Source organism: Vanessa cardui, chromosome 23, assembly GCF_905220365.1.
Source record: "Vanessa cardui chromosome 23, ilVanCard2.1, whole genome shotgun sequence".
Taxonomy (NCBI): domain Eukaryota; kingdom Metazoa; phylum Arthropoda; class Insecta; order Lepidoptera; family Nymphalidae; genus Vanessa; species Vanessa cardui.
In genome coordinates this window covers 3,877,038-3,897,139 of record NC_061145.1, presented here as the reverse complement: position 1 = coordinate 3,897,139, position 20,102 = coordinate 3,877,038, and the positions used below count along the sequence as shown (strand labels likewise).

Here is a 20,102-nt window from a genome sequence, read left to right as displayed (position 1 = left end):
TGGGGCGAAAAGTTTCTCGAGTGCTCGTTATAAACTGGAAGAGGAAGTGTAGACCTGCCCTTAGTTAGGAAATTAGTTACGTGACGTCAGAGGCTCGGAAAGCATATCCTGGTCCTGCATCGGATATCCTTCTTATCCAATATCATCAATGGTTTTGGAACGCACAGAGAACAGAAATTTATTTTTGCATAAAATATTATGCGAATATTTACTTCAACTTTGCATAAAGACAAAGTCTCCTCATTAGCGTTAACTAGCACGAACTTTCTGAATTATTGTAATATTTTCGTTTAATTCTGTCACGAAACAATCTTTTAATATAATTTTAACTAAAATTACATTTAGATTTTAATTTTATTGTACACTAGGTCCCTATTGTATATGTATATTCATTTATAACATTAGACTATTTTTGATAAAATATAACACACGTTTTGTTTATTTTAATGTTCATTTTTCAAAGTAAAAAGTTTTTGATATGATAATTTGCAATTTCAAAGGTTGTAAAATTTTAACTTTTTTTTAATTAAGACAAAATCACATACGTTACTCTGATCCCAATGTAAGTAGCTAAAGCACTTGTGTTATGGAAAATTAGGAGTAAAGATACCACATACACCCAGATCCAAGACAACATAGAAAACTAATGATAATCTACATCGACTCAGCCGGGAATCGAACCCGGGACCCCGAAGTGGCATATAATGAAAACAGGTGTACACACCACTCCACCACGGAGGTGGACTCAGGCGTATTGTTTTTATCTTACTTAAGAACTATCGAAACTCCTTCAAAACAAGGGGGTCCTTGTAAGAAAACATAAGACAAGGTCGACCCCATGATCTGATATTAAGAATAATACATATTATATTCTAGTAAAGACTTGAATACATATAGATGACACCCACATATAAGTTTTCAATAAATAATTTGTACTAAATAAACCCCCCAAAGCTGGAGGAAATCTCTTCTCAAAATATATTCAATAATGCAATATAACAGTTTTTATAGACTTAATGTTTCACATAGAAATGCCATACAATTTTTATTTTTATCATCGTGCCTGAACCCTCAATTTTATAAGCGCGGAGTAATATTTTAAACCTTCGCCACTTGTGGAACATTTGTAAGCCTATCATTTATAAGTGAAACAGACATACGTAGAACAGTATGAAAAAATAGGTATTTCTATTAATTATAGCTACGTTAATCTATTGTTACATCCCTAACATTTAAATAGAAACTTTAATTAAAAAATATATATGATCACTAAGTTTAAATACACTATTCATACAATACAATAAACAATAAAAACTTTACTGAATACAAACAATACACAATGTTTAAGTGTATTTTATATTTGTTTCACAAATTCATTTTGTATTCTTTCAAATGAATCATCGACAATAAAAATGTAGATTTCACTCCGTTCCGTCGTTTTCCGAAGACTTTCAATCAATTAGAGAGTCCATTTCTTGTAACTTTCTTTTCATCCGTTCTGATGTCCATTCTGCATTGTGACATTTGCTTTGCAACGCAACAATAATGTACAATCAGTTACTCCGTAAAGAGATCAAAAGCGATTGAAGCACTTTTTATTGCAGTTTGCTTCTTCGATATATATTTGGTGCAAGTCTTTCTGGGTAGATACTGATTACTCATCACATATTCTACAACTAAACAGTAATACTTAGTGCTGTACGCCAGTTGTAAATATGAATAAACTAACATAACACAGGCACACTTTACGCTTTTTTTACTTGGTGGTAGGGCTTTGTGCAATCCCGCCTGGGTAGGTACCACCTATTCATCAGATATTATACCGCTAAACAACAGTACACAGTATTGTTGTCTTTGAAGGGTGAGTGAGCGTGTAACTACAGGTACAAGGGACATAGCATTATAGTTCCCAAGGTTAAGTTAGTTATAGATAATATTTCTTACAGCGTCATTGTCTATGGGTGATGGTGACCACTTACCATCAGGTGGTGGCCCATAGACTCGTCCGCCAAACTATTCCATAAAAAAAACAAGAAAAATAATTTCTCAGTGCAAGGAGTATTTAATACTTCTTCTCTTATCGGTAAAACCTACATTCCGAACCGTTGGTAGCTTCACTTAATATAGTTGTTAAATGACGATTCAAAAGTCCTTTAAAAACCCACCTGAATAAAGTATATTTTGAATACTTATAGGATCACGCTTTGTATGGTCGTTGGATTTGGTGCAGCTATTTCTGGCTAGGTCCTGACCACTTATAATGTCTTCTATATCCAAGGAGGAATAGTTAGTTGAGCAATGTTTTATTCCAGTTGTAAAGGTGAGCAAATTTGTATAACACAAGCATAAGGGACATTACATCTACTACTGTAGATAGTACCCAAGATTTGTGCCATGGCGATGTAAGGATAATATTTCTTAAAGTTTGACACTTTGACACTTGTGTACTGACAGTGATAATCACTTACCTTCAGATCATTACTAATTAATTTGCCAGCTTATCTGTCTTTTCGAAATAAATATAAATAGCCCAATACTGGGAAATACCTCCTTTCATCTTGAGAAGATTATCCGTCATTTTACGAGTAACTTTGAGACAGGAAGCTAGCCTTCCTGTCTAAATGTTACTTGTAAAATGACAGTTAACAAAACTTGCTTCCTTTTAACATTTATTAAATATTTTCTGCTTAATTCAAATTCTATTTTTATTATGATTGGATTAATTGTAATAATTTTGTACAGAAATTAATCATAATGAAATTGAAATTACTTACAGCTAATACCTTAATACTATTTTTCTAATGACCTGTGATGGTGACGATATACTAAAAAAAATATTTATGATAAATAATTTAGACTACTTGTATATAAACATACTTCCCTTTTTGGAATGACAGAGTACCAACTATTGAAAGTACTAGATAAGGTTTAATAAAATCTTGTAAAATTTATCTCAGTACTTGAACGAAATCCGATTTAACGAACATTGGTGAATAAAACATAATATATGAAAGTGAAGTCATGCAATTGAATTTAAGTTATAGACAGGGGCGGCCTTAACCATTTAGGCGGTCTAGGCTGGATATGCATTTTATGACTTAGGTCGAACTGGGTAGGCCAAAGGATCTTCAAAAAAATGGGACCACATTTTGTTTGAACGTAGCAATAATTAAGCTTAATTAACCAAGGACCAGTTCTAACGACATGCATAGAGTTTTAAGTATATGTAGGAGTGGAGGAAATAAAGATCTCAGTGGCCCTCCAAATTTAGCACTCAGGCTCCTTATTGTGCCCCTTACGCTGACACGTGCTATAGAAATAAGTTACATTTCAGTCAACATAAAATAAAACACCGAAATTGTTCAACTCTATATTACATACGAAGTTCTAACTTTCTACTAATTTATTAAAAAAAAAAAAAACAATTACGAGTTCCACTTTCAAAATGTCAAAGTCGTGGGTTTAATCTGAAACGTGTCTGACGACAAACACCTACGTGTTTAAAAAAGCAATCAACACCTTTCACGTTTTATCATACTCCACTCTGAAAGGAAAACAGAATCATTATTAATTTTAAAAAGTAATACAATAAGCTATTTGACAATTCGAAAAATAAATTGTGAATTATTGTAATCAGTGTATATTATGACTTTAAAAATGGTTATTTACTAACGAAACTTGAAAATATAATACTTAATTTATTCAAAAATCAATAAATAAAAATGCATTTTTTCAAACGTTTGTCACGTGACACAAAACGCTCCTGATTGTCCGGGCTTATGATGAAGTCACTTTCTTGTAAAACTTGCTTTTCTACTATATGTACCACAGATTAAAATACAGCAAAGTGACGTTACCGACCCCATTGCAGCGCCATATTGTCCAAGTAGCGTTTTCGCGCGTTATTTAAATATGACATTTTTAATATTATATTTTTCGGCAAATATGAAAAAAAATCAACTTTTACTGGGTTCCTTAACCTCTACTAAATAATATAAAATGGATTTTAAAATCCAGTCAAATTCCTAGTCTAGTCATAGCCTATTCATAGAAATTTCTCGAATTTCAAATTTAAATAATTTCGTAGTACTTGATAGACCCGATCGAAACCTATCCACAATCATATATGATTTTTTAGTAGCTGTACCTACATATTTCCGCAAAATTTGTATAATCTAGATATTTCTTTATTTATACCAAGAGGGCACAGATTATTTCGCCAATATCGTGTCATGACAGTTCAATGGGCGGCCATGTTTGACGTTTACGGGTGCGTTCAGAAATATTGTAAAGAATTATTTTTGTTAGTTTTCACTACCTATATAGAAAATATAGATGTTTGATAATCACAAATTTAATGAAAAAGTTATATATAAAAAAGTAAATAATGTTTCCAATTTGTATAGTTTTTCGAATGAAACCGACCTTTTATCCAGTTAGAAAATGTTATAATGCCAATTTAAAATATTGCTAAAGTGATGAAATAAATACAAACGACACTTTTATTTATTCTTTTAAAGTGTGCCATTTACCTAGAAATGGATATTAATGAAGTAGTTACTAATTTGAAATAGCTCTAGAAACATTTCTCTTCGAACTTCGAATTTCTATAGTTCTGAGTTCTGTGGAAATTTAAATACTAATAGTGCTTTATTCTAGACTATAGATTCATATTATTGATATACCATACGCATATAACTTTGAACAAACCCGTCTGTTATTGTACTACCAACCAATATTAAATAGTACGTATTGTCAGAAAAGTTGGTTTATACGAATTATTATATACCTACTGTATAGTGTATGTGTGTGTACAATTGTGTACAAATTTTATTATAGAGCCACAGTGCGTAATAAAAGATGCATTTATTTGACTTTGCAATCATTTTTCTACTATTAATTTTGTTAATAAATGTATACTTTTTAAACTCAATCACAAACAAAAAATACATTATAACTTTACTGACTTTAATAATCATCAAATTAGTGTCTATGTGGAAATTGGAAACCGTCATTTCGACTTGATATGACGTATCCAGATCGACTATTAGCCAATAGTTATTACATTAGTAGGCAAAGAAGAAACCTCTTGTTTAGATGGAAATTTTGGACTATTCCATGATGGATTAGTCTATGGCGGGATAGCAGATTTTAATTTCATGATTTTGTTACTTGGTGATGATTTTTCAGAAGCAGATCTTAACAGAACAGATTATTTCTTTTGAGCCATCTAACCTCTTTTAAAACATTGCAAAATATAACTTAAAATAATGATCCCAAGTTCTAAACAACTCTGTTATTATAAAGCCTATGTTTATTACCCGTAATACAAGGAATAAATATCTCCAGTCTTGAAGTAACTTCATCATGAGAAGAACATAAATCAACACATTAAAGAAGATTAACGAGAAAACTATTCTAGGTACTCACGCCTCCAACTATTGCAATTCTCGTATTCCATTTCGCAGTAATTGTTGAAAGTCTTGTAGTATCCGTCATAGTGTCTTCCACAGACGAAGTTTCGTCTTAAAATAAACAATTGTTTTTGGGAAACGATCCAAAGAGTTTTACTATCATTTGTTCGAACGTTCAAGTTTATCGTATTTTCTTCTATAAACTTTCTTTAAATCAGGTTTCTTGGTGTACTAGAATACGTTAAGGCTTTGAACTACAGACTGTTTTCGGGTTCCTCGTTGTAAGTTTTTAAAGATTTGCAATATAGCTTAAATTTCTTTGTCTTTTCTAGTTTTATATCTGTGTTGAGTGTCTTATGTTTTTAGATATATTACAAACTATGTACAAAATAGTTCCTGCAGACTCTTGGGATATGACATCTTAGTTTCTTAGTTTGATGGAGAATTAATTTGTAATGATGCCACGTATCATCAGGTAGTCTATTTGCCTACTAATGGCGAAAAACCTGCACCCTAAGTCTCCCTGTACTCAGTATCCAGCTCAATGAACACTATTTTTTGCCTACTATATAATGTAAAATATAAATGGTAGTAGAGCTAGGTTTTCATATTCGTAGAAGATGTAACAGACTAAAAAAATGTAATTTTACGTGATTATAGTGACATCCTGTAAATTTCAAAATGCTTCGCTTAGCCTAGCCTCCCTTAGGTCAGGAGCATATTCCACCACGCTACTCAAATACGGATTAGTGGATGCAAACGTGGCGGAAATTCGTTGAAATCATATCATATCTAACGTTTTTATTTTCGTAGCCGAGCACCTTTTTGTTTTCGTTTTAGTTTGTTATAAATATATTAACAAATATATTATTTTTAATTTTGATAATATAAGTAATTTCTTACTTGTAAGCAGCTGGACAATCTTTAATAAAAACAACACAGCCTCTGTCGATCAGATCCGATTTACGGAATACTGAGTTTTTAGGATAAAATCTCACTCGTCCTGGTTTGGTGATGTTCTTGTTGACGTAATTCGCTTCACTTGTCATGAGAACTGGAAACGTTTTGTGAAAAGTTTAAAATGGAGTTACTTGGTGGTAGGACTTTGTGCCTACACTTCGAATGTATTAACAGCGATAACCAGTGTTATTGTGTTAAGATTTGAATTGTGAGTGAGCCAATGTAACTAAAGGTGCCAGGGATATAATATCTTTCTCAAGGCTTGTGGTGCATTGGCGATGAAAGATTTTTTTCCAACAACTCCAATGTCTTTGAGCAAAGCGTAAGCGCAAATATATTTGCATGAAAATGTGAGCAATTATTTTGTATAAAGAATAAACTATGAATGTGTAGAAGGATATCTTATTAAAATATAGTTATAATATATATTTTTTAGAAAACGTGACGTAATTTATTCATTTCTACAAAGATTCCGATATTTCTAATGTGATATGAATACATAACATAATTTTTATTAAAATAAACATTAAGATATGACATTACAAATGTATTCTTAATAATAATTCATTAATTCTAAATTCAGAAAAAAATATTTTACTGAATAGTAAATAACAGCTTATATTAAGTAAAAAAACTTTAAATGAATTTTCCAGTTTAACTTACATGTAATAAGAAATAAAAGCATTTGCTTGAACATTTTACAAAAAATATAACACTGAAACATATTAAAATTGAAAATCCATATTCATAAAAACAAACATAAATCATCTATACAGATAAAAAAATTGGAGGGTCTGTTTGTAATTGCCCTTTTTTATTAAAGCTTACTTTACTTTTTTATATGTATTTATACATGGTACCAGTACGGTTTGTTCCGGCTAATCTCTGGAACGGCTAGACCGTATTTGTCGGGACTTCACTGGCAAAAAACTGATATAATAGGAAGTAACTTAGGCTACAATATATATTTTTTTGTTATATTCAACGGCGTACAGGTCGCGGGCACAGCTAGTTCTCAATATAATCAAAACAATGCAATACGCATTACAGTGGCGAAATGAATTGTGAAACGTAAACATTCAAATAAGAAATTTGAATGTATGGCAGTCCTTCCTTGAGGCTATGCTATGAGTCAAATACAATTTAAAAGTAACATCTCATAAGTCGAGATGGACCAGTGGTTAGAACGCATGCATCTTAACCGATGATTTCGGGTTGAAAACCAGACAATCACCAGTATATATATATGTGCTTAATTTGTGTTTATAATTCATCTCGTGCTCGGCGGTGAAGGAAAACATCGTGAGGAAACCTGCATGTGTCTAATTTCATTGAAATTCTGCCACATGTGCATTCCACCAACCCGCATTGGAACAGCGTGTTGAAATATGTTCCAAACCCTCTCTTTAATGGGAGAGGAGGCCTTAGCTCAGCAGTGGGAAATTTTGAGGCTGTTACTTTATCTCATAAGTAGCTCACAGCTAGGCTTATCTCTCTTGTTCTAACTACTAAGCTACTGGTATGCATGTACTATACATAAAGACAAATATTTGTATTTATATTTTAATCTAAACAAATAATAAAATTGAAGTGTATGTTTGTATTAATAAAATAAACGCTTCATACTAAATTCATACTGTAAGCATACGCGGTACATATACCAAAGAACTTTTATACAATTTTTATAGAGATAAAAATATAGACAGACAGATAGACATAGGTCTATCTGTCTGTTTGCTATGGCTTATATTTGGAAGGGCTGGACCGATTTTGATGGGACTTTCACTGGCAGAAATCTGATGTAATAAAGAGTAACTTAGGGTACCACAATAACTTTTTTGTTAAAATCAAACGTGTACGAAGTCGCGTGCGAGCATGCATGTTGTAAATATTTTCTTCAATATATTTTACTTTAACTTATGGCTTCGCTCGCCTTATAGTGGTCAACAGCTGTAAAGTATACCAGCCTATATATGTGATCTTAGATAAAGATCACTTCATACCAAATATCTTCTAATTCTATTGATAACAACAGTAACAGACAGACGCTACTTTCACATTTATTATATGTATTAGTATATATCAATTAATCGACGACCTCCGTGGTCAAGCAGTGTGTACACTGGTTGTTTGTGGTACCGTCGTTACTTCTGATTTTCCATAGCACTAGTTCTTTAGCTACTTACATTGGGATCAGAGTAATGTATATCATGTTATCCCATATTTATTTATTTATATTTAAATGAATACATACGAGACCAATGCTTCTTAAGATTAAGTAAAAGAAGAACAGAACGCTTGTTCCACTATGTTCTCCAAATGAGTTGGTGAATTTCAATTTGATATTATTTCATCCCATTAAATTTTCGATGAAACGATTTACGGTGCTAATTATATACGGGATGCATCAACGGTTTTAAGCCTCCTGTCAGTGAAGTCACCAGTCAAACGCGATGTAACCTTACTCTCACTTCCGCGTATCACATACAGACAGACAACAATTTATATATTTGTATTTAGAATCTGCACAATGACTGTATGACGAATATGTTTTTTTTTTTGTTGGAACTTTTTGTACAGGAAAATTGTACTTTTATTTATTTGATTGTTTCTCGATACTCGATATTTTTATATTACATACATTTATGATTATAAATGTGTTAGAAGAAATAGGGGATTTTTAGGCATTAGTCACTTTCGTTTATACAACAAGAGCCTGTAAATTTCCCACTGCTGGGCTAAGGCCTCCTTTTCCCCTTTTTTTTTGGGGTAAAAAGTTCGGAACATATACCACGCTGTTTCAATACGGGTTGGTGGAATGCACTTGTGGCAGAATTTCTATGAAATTAGACACATGCAGACTTCCTCACGATGTTTTCCATCACCGCCGAGCACGAGATGAATTATAAACACAAATTAAGCACATGAGTAATCATTTGCTTGCTGGTTTTGAACCCGCAATCATCGGTTAAGATGCACACGTTCTAACTACTAGGCTATCTCGGCTCATATACATACATATGTTTATACATTTACTTAGTTAATAAATAAAACTATATACATTATATATATTTAAATAATACCTTTGGATGAATGCGTGTCCTAAAGGGATTATATGGGGACTGAATGTTAGAAGTATTAAAATTATGTCATATGTTATTAAGTTTTGTTGTTAGTAAAGTTTTTGAGAATTTATCCCCTAATAAAATGCTACTAAGGATGGAAGATCCTTATTTTTTAAAAGGAAGAAACTCTATTAGCGCTTCTTGTTTATATGTAAAAAGAATCTATTAAAACGTGTCTTTAATTAAGAAGTTCATTTTTTATTAATCATTGAAGTATAGTTATATAGGTTTTTGTTTGTTAGCAAAAGAAAGCTGATACGTTCTTAAAAAAAAATCTTTCTTGAAGTTTGTCCTTTTTATTAAAAATCTAGAAATCGATGTTATAAGTGTAAATGAAGTGCTACCAACCTTAAAAATTAGAATGTTATGTCTATTTTGCCTGTTACACTGGCTCACTCACACTTCAAATCAGAATCCATCAATATTGGGTACTGATTTTAGCCGGTCGAATATCTGACGTTTTGATGTTACCTCATAGGCGGGCTAGTACAAAGCCCTAGTAACAATTAATTAAGGAAGTACATTAATTAAAAGTTAATAGTTCAAAAATAACAAGCGTTAGTTACTTACACAGCATTTCGTATTTATATAATTATTTATGTAAATATATCATTTATATCGTAATAATTATTTAATTTATAGTATTAAAGTGAACACAAAGAAAGATAGCTTTCGACCTCAGGGGATTCACATTTTCTGTAGCGTCCCTACGATACATATAAGACTCAAAGGCACTGTTTTATTCACTTGGCGAATTAATTGCGCTTTAATGCCTTGAAATAAGGTGCAATTTCGTTTGATACCTAGTTAAAGTTTAGCTGGTTGGGTAGGAATATAAATATTGAAGAAGTCGGTTTAATGGCATTCCTAATAAGTCACTCGAACTATAAAGGTTTCCCAAAGTTAAATATTAATTGTTTAAAAATGAAAATATTCAAGATTCTGTTCTTTGTGTTTGCATACTTAGCGACTCTGGACTTCGTCAGCGCTGCACCTTGGAATCCTTTAAAGGAATTGGTATGTATTTAAACATATAATTATATTTATTTCAATTTGAAATGTATCATTTACATTATTCTGATAATGATAAATTATATTATCAAAATATTATATTATAATAAATATTATATTATATTCAATTATATTTTTGTATATAAAATTGTTTTATTACAATAAAATATTGCTTCAAATAATCCCACTCGTATTGGAACAGCATGGTGGAATAAGCTCCAAGCCAAGGACTTATCCGTAAAATGAGATATGTATAGGTTGTTACTACCCAATGGGTAGAACAATTATCCTTAAACGAATATTATCGATTCAAAATCAGGCAAGCTCTAATCGTGATGAAACCCTCATTAGTTGCACGTAACACACGAGGAAATGGGTAAGCTTCAAACCATTTCCCGAACAAGTTGAGATTTTAACAGAACAAAGAATATGTAATTAAGTTTCTCGTAGTCAAACTTGCTCTGAAACACAACAGCAATGCTATTCCTTTAGAACTCACTTCGTATCCCACTTGTGAGATATCGAAATCAGAATCAAAATAGCTAATCGTAAGTCACCTTGATAAGCTATTTTGATCCGCTTCTTGTGCGTGCTTTAAATACTTAATTGATTCAATAATAGTCTATACCGAAAATCACGATCGTGTTTGTAGTAGTGACTGAATGTCACATTCATATTTTTTCCACAAAAATAACGTTAGTTAGATGCTTTGTTTCACTTATTCGTGCTAAGATCTCACGCTACTTTTTTGTATTTCAGGAAAGAGCTGGACAAAGAGTCAGAGACGCCATCATCTCCGCGGCTCCCGCCGTTGAAGTCGTGAGTCAAGCGACTTCCATTTGGAAAGGAAAGAATGATTAAAAAATATATATAACGTATTATATATTCGTATACAGTGATTTTAAGAAAAATGTATTAATGACCAAAAAAATTATAAGCTTTTCATTATTTTTTACGATGTAATAGATGTTTAATTTTTATAAGCAATAAATGTAATACATATTATACAAAATGCCAAGTATTTTTATTAATAGAATTTGTACATAATAAAACAGATGTTGTTGTACTCCGTATTTAAAATAACTATGTATGTATACACGGTACGTGTACCAAAATAACATTTATTTTTAATTTTTGTCTGTCTGTTTGTCTGTCCGTTTATTCCGGCTAATCTCTGGAACGGCTGGCAAGGCAAGTTCATTGACTCCATTTAAATTAGATGAAACAAAACATTACTCTGAAGACTACTGACCCAAAACGACCAGTATAAAGAGACCTATCAATCAACACAATTATTTAACAACTCAGACTTTCTTATAATTGGTTATGTTACACGTGACAGTAGTGAAGGATCTCGCAGACGCTTGTAAAATAATGGAATACATACCAAATTAAACTTACCTTAGAATAACACCAGTGTAATTATAGTGCAAAGAAAGATGTGACATTGAAATGAAGTCAGGATATTGGCTACGGGTTCAACTCTCCAATTTATAGACTTTAATTGGTTAACAACACACATCTTAGCTATATATAAGGGTATGGCAATGCGCCCTTATACTTCTGTAGTCTTGTCTAATACTTCCTACTTTAGGCACCTGTATTTTGCCGTACTCAACTACAGCGAAACATTTGCCTTTTCAGAAACAACTAGTTTATTAATAAACTAGCTATACCCGCCCGCTTTGCTGGACATTAGTCGCAGAAAAATATATTTTTAATTTTGTAATTAATTACTGACCATCAACAATTTACAAATAAAGAGAAAAAAACATGCGAGATATAATCAAATTCTTAAAAAAAAAATTGTTTAATATTCCTCATCTACTTCATCTTCTTCAATAATGTTCTCGATAGGCTGCAGATTGGTCATAACGCCCATACTGTGTTGTTCTATAGGTAGATATGTGATGTTCTATAGGTACGATGAAAATTTTAATTAAATTTCTATAGTCTGTAATAGTTTGCATCACACCAACACGTCCTTTTATCCGGTTCTATCGAATATCGATGTTATTACATTTAAAACCTTGTCAATACTTGCGAACGTACGTCAAAGCATCCTGAGCGTATTCGTGCATATGTCTTGGACTTCCACTGTACAAAGATCTTTGTCCAATATCAGGAGCTACTTTATCATTCGATATTGTATCTCGTAAATAAATGTACTCTTTGGCTCAGAGTTTTGATTGTTTGTATCGAATGTAGTTTAATCGTTCGTTCTTGACCATAGCGTACGTGTCAACAATGAATTGTTAAAACAGTTGACGACACTTCAGAATATGGTTAGATTGGTTATCTTTAATCATTCTATGATGCGCAAAAAAATCCATACAACTAACTCTTCGATGTCACAGAGCCTGTCGTGAGAATATTTTCATACAGTCCGAGATTATATCCATCTTCTGCTTGCATAAACATAATAGGATAATCGTAATAATTGTCATACGATTGATGTGTTTTAGCGACACCTTGATTGTTTTTGTGTCGCTTAGTGATAACAATACCTCGTTCTGTAATTTCTGTACGAAAAACTACAGCTGTGACTTCAGGAGCTACGGCAGCATTAAAACGACTTTCATGTTCTGCACTCAATGGCGTTCAATCTGCATTGATAATGACTTTGAATCATTTGTTGTTTCACCTTCTAAAGCAGTTTTAAAATCTTTAACTAAACATTTATTTTCATAAAGCATAATCCTAAATTTAGCGATGATTTCTACTACGATTAGTTTTGGTACTGAATATGCATCGAAGATCAATCTTTTTCTACGTTGTCCATGGAATAAATATCCAGAAACTGGAGATTTTATTTAGATACTGGAAGAAGTTAACCAATCATATGATACACTTTAAACTTAGACGCGAAATTATTGTATTGCACAATATTTGTTGCTCCAAATGATGTCATTTCAAAGTAAGAATTGTAATTTCTAATATGCAGAATGAAAAATTCAGACTCCTCAGTAGTTCCCGTAACGTAGATAAGAAGAAGTTCTGGTGGTTCAGCAGTTTATTTTAAACGTCATAGCGTGACAAAATGGGCATACATTGAACCAATGATCACATCGGGATTTATTGAGATTGGTTCTAGTTTTTGACTTAGTCTATTTTAATCGTTGATCATCCAGTCGTTGGGCTCGCTCGTCAGGTTTTTCAGAATCTCTGAATGAAGATGCTTTTTCGAAGATCTGAACTTGATCATTACGTTGACTAACTGTTTTGGCAGCTCTTAAAGTAGAAATTTGGATTCTATTTGTTTATAAACGTATTGTATTTCTTGTTGGTCTGTTGTTTCCGTAGCTCTTTTGGATGACGCTACGCATATATTGTTGATGTTCCGATATTTTTTTTCTTCAATGGCATGTTATATTCTATTTATATAAATTATTTGATTCAATGGTTATGAATGATTTGCATTTTTTGTTTCATATTTTATACTTATCGGTTGATCGGCATAGAAATGCAACGTGATACTCGCAAGGGCCATCTGTTGGTTATTTTTAATGATACGGATGAAATAATCACTTTCTCCGTGAAAAAATACACGCGAAATAATATCGGTTGAACAGTGCAGGTATATTTATATCTTAGCGCTACCTGGTGGCGAGTTACATCAATGGGGATAGCATAATCTCTTTACTAATTTAATCTTAATAATCGATCAAATAGTTTCTGAGTTTATCGATGATACACATACAAACACATCCACTTTTGTATATAGATATCCTATCATTTGCGAAAGCACATGTACTTATATTTATATAGCACTTAATTTTAAGGATAACATTTCCGTAATACACAATTTCTATGTAGCTTTAATGACGGAAGCGACGGAAGCTTAAAATGTGGAGTAACTTCTCCATTTCCCTTCACTGCTCTGCTCCTATTGACTATAGCGTGATGAAAAGTATACTATAACCTGCTCAGGAGTATGAAAAATAATTGTACAAAGTTTCGTTAAAATCCGTCGAGTAGTTTTTGTTTCTATAACGGTTATACGGACAGACAGACAAAAATTTTACTGACTGCATTTTTGCCATCAGTATCGACCCCTTTTCAACCTCTGATAGTTATTTTGTAAAAATATTTCATGTACAGAATTGACCTCCCTACAGATTTATTATAAGTATAGATAATGGCATTAGTACTGTAAGCGCAATAAGAGAGCCATAGATGAGAGACCTGATGAGCTGAGATGGCCCAGTGGTTAGAACGCGTGCATCTTAACCGATGGTAGTATTTGATTATTGACGATTCAAAAACGCTTCATTGTGAAGTTTACTTGAATAAAATTGATTTGATTTGATTTTGATTTGATGATTGCGGGTTCAAACCCAGGCAAGCACCACTGTATATATTTGCTTAATTTGTGTTTATAATTCATCTCGTGCTCGGAGGTGAAGGAAAACATCGTGAGGAAACCTGCATGTGTCTAATTTCATCGAAATTCTGCCACATGTGCATTCCACCAACCCGCATTGGAACAGCGTGGTGGAATATGTTCCAAGCCCTCTCCTTAATGGAAGAGGAGGCCTTATCTCAGTAGTGGGAAATGTACAGGCTGTTACTTTACTTTACTTTAGATGAAAGACCTCGTGTCTTGCATCCTGTATAGACTTGTATCTCATTTTCAGAGCACGTCCCTAAAAACCGGCGCAACCGTTGAAGTTGCTAAAGTAATCAAGCGCCGAAAGAACCTACTTTTATTTAAAGAATTTATTTTTGTAGAGTTGGACTCTGCACCTTAGTTTAGTTAATTATCAGGTACCAAATAAATAAATATGAAACAACATCACATACATTACTCTGATCTCAATGTAAGTTAAAGCACTTGTGTTATGAAAGATCACAAGTAACGACGGTACCTCAAACACTCAGACCCAAGACAACAGAGAAAACTAATGATAATCTACATCGGCTCGGCCGGAAATCGAACCCGGGATCTCGGAGTGGCGTACCTGTGAAAATCAACAAGACCTCTCTAAGAAAGTGAGCGAGACTTCTAATGATCTAAGTGTTGGTATTAATTTAGGTCAAAGAACGAGCCTATCAATGAGAGCTAATAGACTAGTTAATTACGTGTGTTATGATTCGGTAGCAATAGATGGCTCTGTTTGAATTAGTCACATTTCTGAATCGCGCTGACTAGATATTCACTACGGAGTTAATATCATGTGAACAATAATTGTTTGGAACACAATGACAGACACAGGGCCTCAACGACTACGTTCGCCGAAGCAAAATTTTCGCGAGCGCCGACAGAGCGCGATCTCAGCATCTGCAGAATATTGCGCCATAGGTACCATAGGGGACTACCGAACCCAAGGATTACCAAGCGGCCTTGTCCGTCACGAGCGCTAGCTCCACCAATGTAGGCCATCGCCCCGACCAGTTACCCCGGTTCCCTTGCGTACCTGCTTGGTCATCAGGACCTAGTTTAGTTATCAAAAAAATTTAAGTAATGTGAATTAGAAAGATTAAACATAATAATTTCTCTACTATTTGACCATATCATAATATATCAGTGAATAAATGGTGGATATGGTGATCGGTAATGACAAGATGGTAGGACTTCATATAAGCACCAATAATGTTCAGTATTGTGGCTTTGCAATTGCCAGGATAAACCAGTGTAATTAAGCCACAAAGATGTAACATCTTAGTTCCAAAGATTGGTTGTGGTAACGCAAGAGAAAAGGTTAAATTTCTGAAGGTGCCATTTCAATGTGCAAGGATCACCAAATTCCATCAAATAGCCTGTTTTTACCGCCTAAATAAAAAAGTGTAAAAAGCGAGTAAAGTTTGAACAAACTCTTGGTGCGCCTGTATTTTCTATACTTTGAAAAAATTGGAGTTTTATCAAGTTACAAACAGAAATAAATCTTAATACAAAAAATGAGAACCGATTTCAATCATTTCTTAGCAATTATTAAATTAAAAACTCAATATCTTTCTAACCTGCTATTAATGTGCTTTACTTATTAGAAAGTACTTTTTAGTTTCAGTATACAATCGTAAGCTACGTAAGATGAAATAAAATTGACCCTAGGACCCTTTTGGATCAGAGCAGCAGCAGAAAGGCAGCAGTGAAAAGAACTGGAGGAGGCCTTTGCGGTAAGGCATACTGACTATCAATAAGAGACATTATATAGTAGAAAAATATAAGGATTCTATTATTTATTATTATTATACAATCGAACGCGCATATTTTTGCTGAATATAATCTATTTGAACCTTTCATTACAAGATTGAAAGTGTGGTAAAAGGTGTTTTTATAACATTATCTATGAAATCAATCATTTTTTATTCGACCGTAAAGCTGTAAAACAAAAGGAACAACTTTAATGCTATCAACTCGCCACCGTGCCAACAGTTTCAAAAGATATAAAGTCTTCAGGCCCAAAGCCTGAATATAATTATAAAAGGATATATTAACTGACATACTAAATCCTCTAGAAATATTTTGAACCGTGAGCTGAGATGGCCTAGTGGTTAGAACGCGTGCATCTTAACCGATGATTTTACGTTTAAACCCAGGCAAGCACTATATATATATATATATGTCCTTAATTTATGTCCTTAATTCGTGCTTGGCGCTGAAGCATAACATCGTGAGGGCCTGCATGTATCTAATTTCATCAAATTCTGCCACATGTATATTCCACCAACCCTATGAATATGTTCCAAACCCTCTCCTCAATGGAAGAGGAGGCCTTAGCCTAGCAGTGGGAAATTTACAGTCTGTAATTTTTTTTTATGATAATCAAAAAAATTACATTATCAAAATCAGTCCAAAGACACGACACGAGCAATATATTTTAAATACTGTTTTATTTTATTTAAAAAACATAGTGGGCAACTAACGGGACTAACTTTAGTCTTTACATTAATAATATATTACATAGTTAATACGCCAGTGATTACACTGGTTTATTCATAACTAGCTGTGCCCGCGACCTGGTACGCGTTCAAATTTAACAAAAAAGAAATATTATTGTAGCCAAGTTACTCCCTATTATATCAGTTATCTACTAGCGAACGTCCGGTCAAAATCGGTCCAGCCGTTCCAGAGATTACCCGGAACAAATAGACAGACTGACAGACCAACAAAAATCGTAAAAAATGTTATTTTGGTCTATGTACTGTGTATAATTTAAAAAAGGGCTATTTAATATTACAAACAGACACTCCAATTTTATTATATGTATAGATTTGCCCTGCTAATAAATAAAATACAATATCTAGAATAAATATAATTTAATTCTTATAATATAAAACAACACCGGAGGCTCGATTTGCGCATTACGTAATCAATTTTAGCCTTTAACTATTGTGCCGGCTTGGCCTATGACTCCAATTGCTGGCCCCGCTTTGATGATACCATCCCTTACACGCTGTCCTATTTTCTCCTGTAACAAACACATTAAAATGTTATTAATATAATAATCATATTTAGATATTAAAGTTATTTGATAGTCATATAAATATTAATTTAAATAATGACTAAATTGAATTAAAATAATCATCCCGAATATTAATTACTAACTGTGCCACCCGACCTTGAACGCGTTTGAATTTAACAATAAAAAAGTAGTTGCCTAAGGTATTCCTTATAACATCCGTTAATTTTTTAACCAATGAAAATACCGTCAAAAACGTCGATACAGCCGTTCCAGAGATTAGCCGGAACAAACAGACAGACAGACAAAAATTGTAAAAAATGTTATTTTGATATATGTAGCGTGTATATGCATATGTATTGAGTAAAACGGGCTATTTTAATATTACAAACAGACACTCCAATTTTATTATATGTATAGATTACATTAACCAAATATATGACTGTATCTTTATTAGTATTTACGTGAAGTTTAATGTACCACTCAGATGCTATTTAATAACATCTGAGTACATAAAGTCGATACTATAGTGTCGACTTAGAACTTGCTTTAAATGACAAGGAAAAACAAAAAGATAATAAGAAAATTAAAATGCAATCTTATTAACTGGAGAACACTATTTTCCGACACATATTCAAATTAGATTCATTTACAAAGGCGATCTCATTCACACAAAATTATTATTAATAAAATGCGTTTGTACTTGTTGCGCCTATACTTACAAGATGTACATATGTGTGCGTGAGGTGACAAATTAAAAAAAAAATACAAAATCAAATTACACTCGACAATGCAAACAAATAAAACGGAAGGGCACGCCCGCGACTTCTAGAGTGAACCGATCTAAAATGTTATCAAATCAAATCAAAAAATCTTTATTTGGACACACACACACCTTATGCAAACAATACAAAAAATATATATAAAAGGAACGTATAAGAATAAATAATAAAAACTAAAATAAAGATGAATATTAAACAAAACAATATGTGATGCCCAAATTGATAAGCCACTCAGCATATATGTTGAAAATCATTGTTGTGATGAGTTTCAACGCTGGTATTCTGTGGCCTATATTAAAAACCTTAAATCTATGGTACTGAGTTAAAATTACCAGTTTCTTAAATGGTTTCCATCTTGGCGCTGGATCGGCGTTCACAGTCATAACAGCCACGATACAAACGAATAAGAAAACAAAATACTTTGCAAAATTCATTTTAAGTTACGAAAGAGATGTCCTTTGCTTATTGTCGTTATACGAATGATTCCTAAACATAAAAGACTAGTATTTATACTTGCAAGACCTAACAAAATATTTATAATAATTGTTTAGATGAAATTGAACTTTATTGTAGAGTATTATGGTTTATATTCAATTGAGGTTTTACTAACGGTATAACCAGTTAGGAGCTATGAAAGCATAAGTGCTTTCCAAGGCTCGGAGGAATCCCCTAAACAACTTTTTCTTTTTTTATTACCTTAAAGGAAGACGAACGTATAATAATATGCGACAACCTTTTGCGGTGCATATTTTAAGGAAAATAATGTTTAAGTACGATAAGAGATAGCTTAGTGGTAACGCATGCATTTTAATCGATTATTGCAGGTTTAAACTCGTGTGTCTTATTTCAATTATTCTTACACTTACTGCTAGCGCAGTGGTCTCTTTTCCACTACTTATATTAGAACATCATTATCAGTATCGTCTTCACGAATTTTTACGTTTTGAATAGATGGTGACGCCATTTTACGCGCGCCAAAGTCGGCAGTCAAAGCGCAGATAGCGAAAGACTGACGACGATAGTGACAAACTTGTCACTAGTGCGCGCATATCTATGAAAAACGCAAAGATGCTGACAGTTTCGTCATGGGCTTGTTCGCCGGTCGGCGTACACAAATGTCACCCAATTGTCACGTCGTAACATGCGCGCACCTCCATACATATTCACGGACTTGACAATAGTGACGAAACAGTCACCTTGACAAAACTCACCAATCGCGCTGGCTCTTACCCGTATTGGAGCAATTAGGAATTAGCTTCAAGCTTTCACCTCTAACGGAAGGTTTAACCCAGATGTGGGAATTATACACACAGTGACATTTTACTTTACTTGATTATTTTATGTTACAGGAGGCAAACGAGCAGGGGGCTCATCTGATGGAAAGCGATAACCAAAATCAAAATCAAA

The 20,102-nt window shown here is 33.0% G+C and overlaps 1 protein-coding gene and 2 long non-coding RNA genes across 3 annotated transcripts; 1 reads left to right on the top strand and 2 right to left on the bottom strand.

Annotated features, from left to right (window-relative positions):
* Window positions 1–3,428: 3,428 nt before the first annotated feature.
* Window positions 3,429–6,463, bottom strand: LOC124539654. The gene is made up of 3 exons (XM_047116955.1): window positions 6,318–6,463; window positions 5,431–5,525; window positions 3,429–3,544 (listed from the first exon to the last, which is right to left on the bottom strand). The coding sequence occupies exons 1-3, from the start codon at window positions 6,461–6,463 to the stop codon at window positions 3,513–3,515; spliced, it is 273 nt and encodes a 90-aa protein (XP_046972911.1). The 3' UTR covers window positions 3,429–3,512.
* A 3,780-nt stretch (window positions 6,464–10,243) lies between these two features.
* LOC124539795 lies at window positions 10,244–11,415 on the top strand. The gene is made up of 2 exons (XR_006967097.1): window positions 10,244–10,516; window positions 11,270–11,415. It is a non-coding gene; the product is annotated as an uncharacterized LOC124539795 (long non-coding RNA).
* Window positions 11,416–17,755: 6,340 nt separating this feature from the next.
* Window positions 17,756–19,166, bottom strand: LOC124539780. Its single transcript, XR_006967095.1, has 2 exons — window positions 19,028–19,166; window positions 17,756–17,922 (listed from the first exon to the last, which is right to left on the bottom strand). It is a non-coding gene; the product is annotated as an uncharacterized LOC124539780 (long non-coding RNA).
* Window positions 19,167–20,102: the final 936 nt, after the last annotated feature.

Coding starts and splice junctions, on each gene's coding strand:
- LOC124539654 (XM_047116955.1), bottom strand. CDS start 6,463: ATGACAAGTGAAGCGAATTACGTCAACAAGAACATCACCAAACCAGGA. Junction 5,526..6,317: donor GATTGTCCAGCTGCTTACAA/GTAAGAAATTAC, acceptor GTTTATTTTAAG/ACGAAACTTCGTCTGTGGAA. Junction 3,545..5,430: donor GAATTGCAATAGTTGGAGGC/GTGAGTACCTAG, acceptor TTTTCCTTTCAG/AGTGGAGTATGATAAAACGT.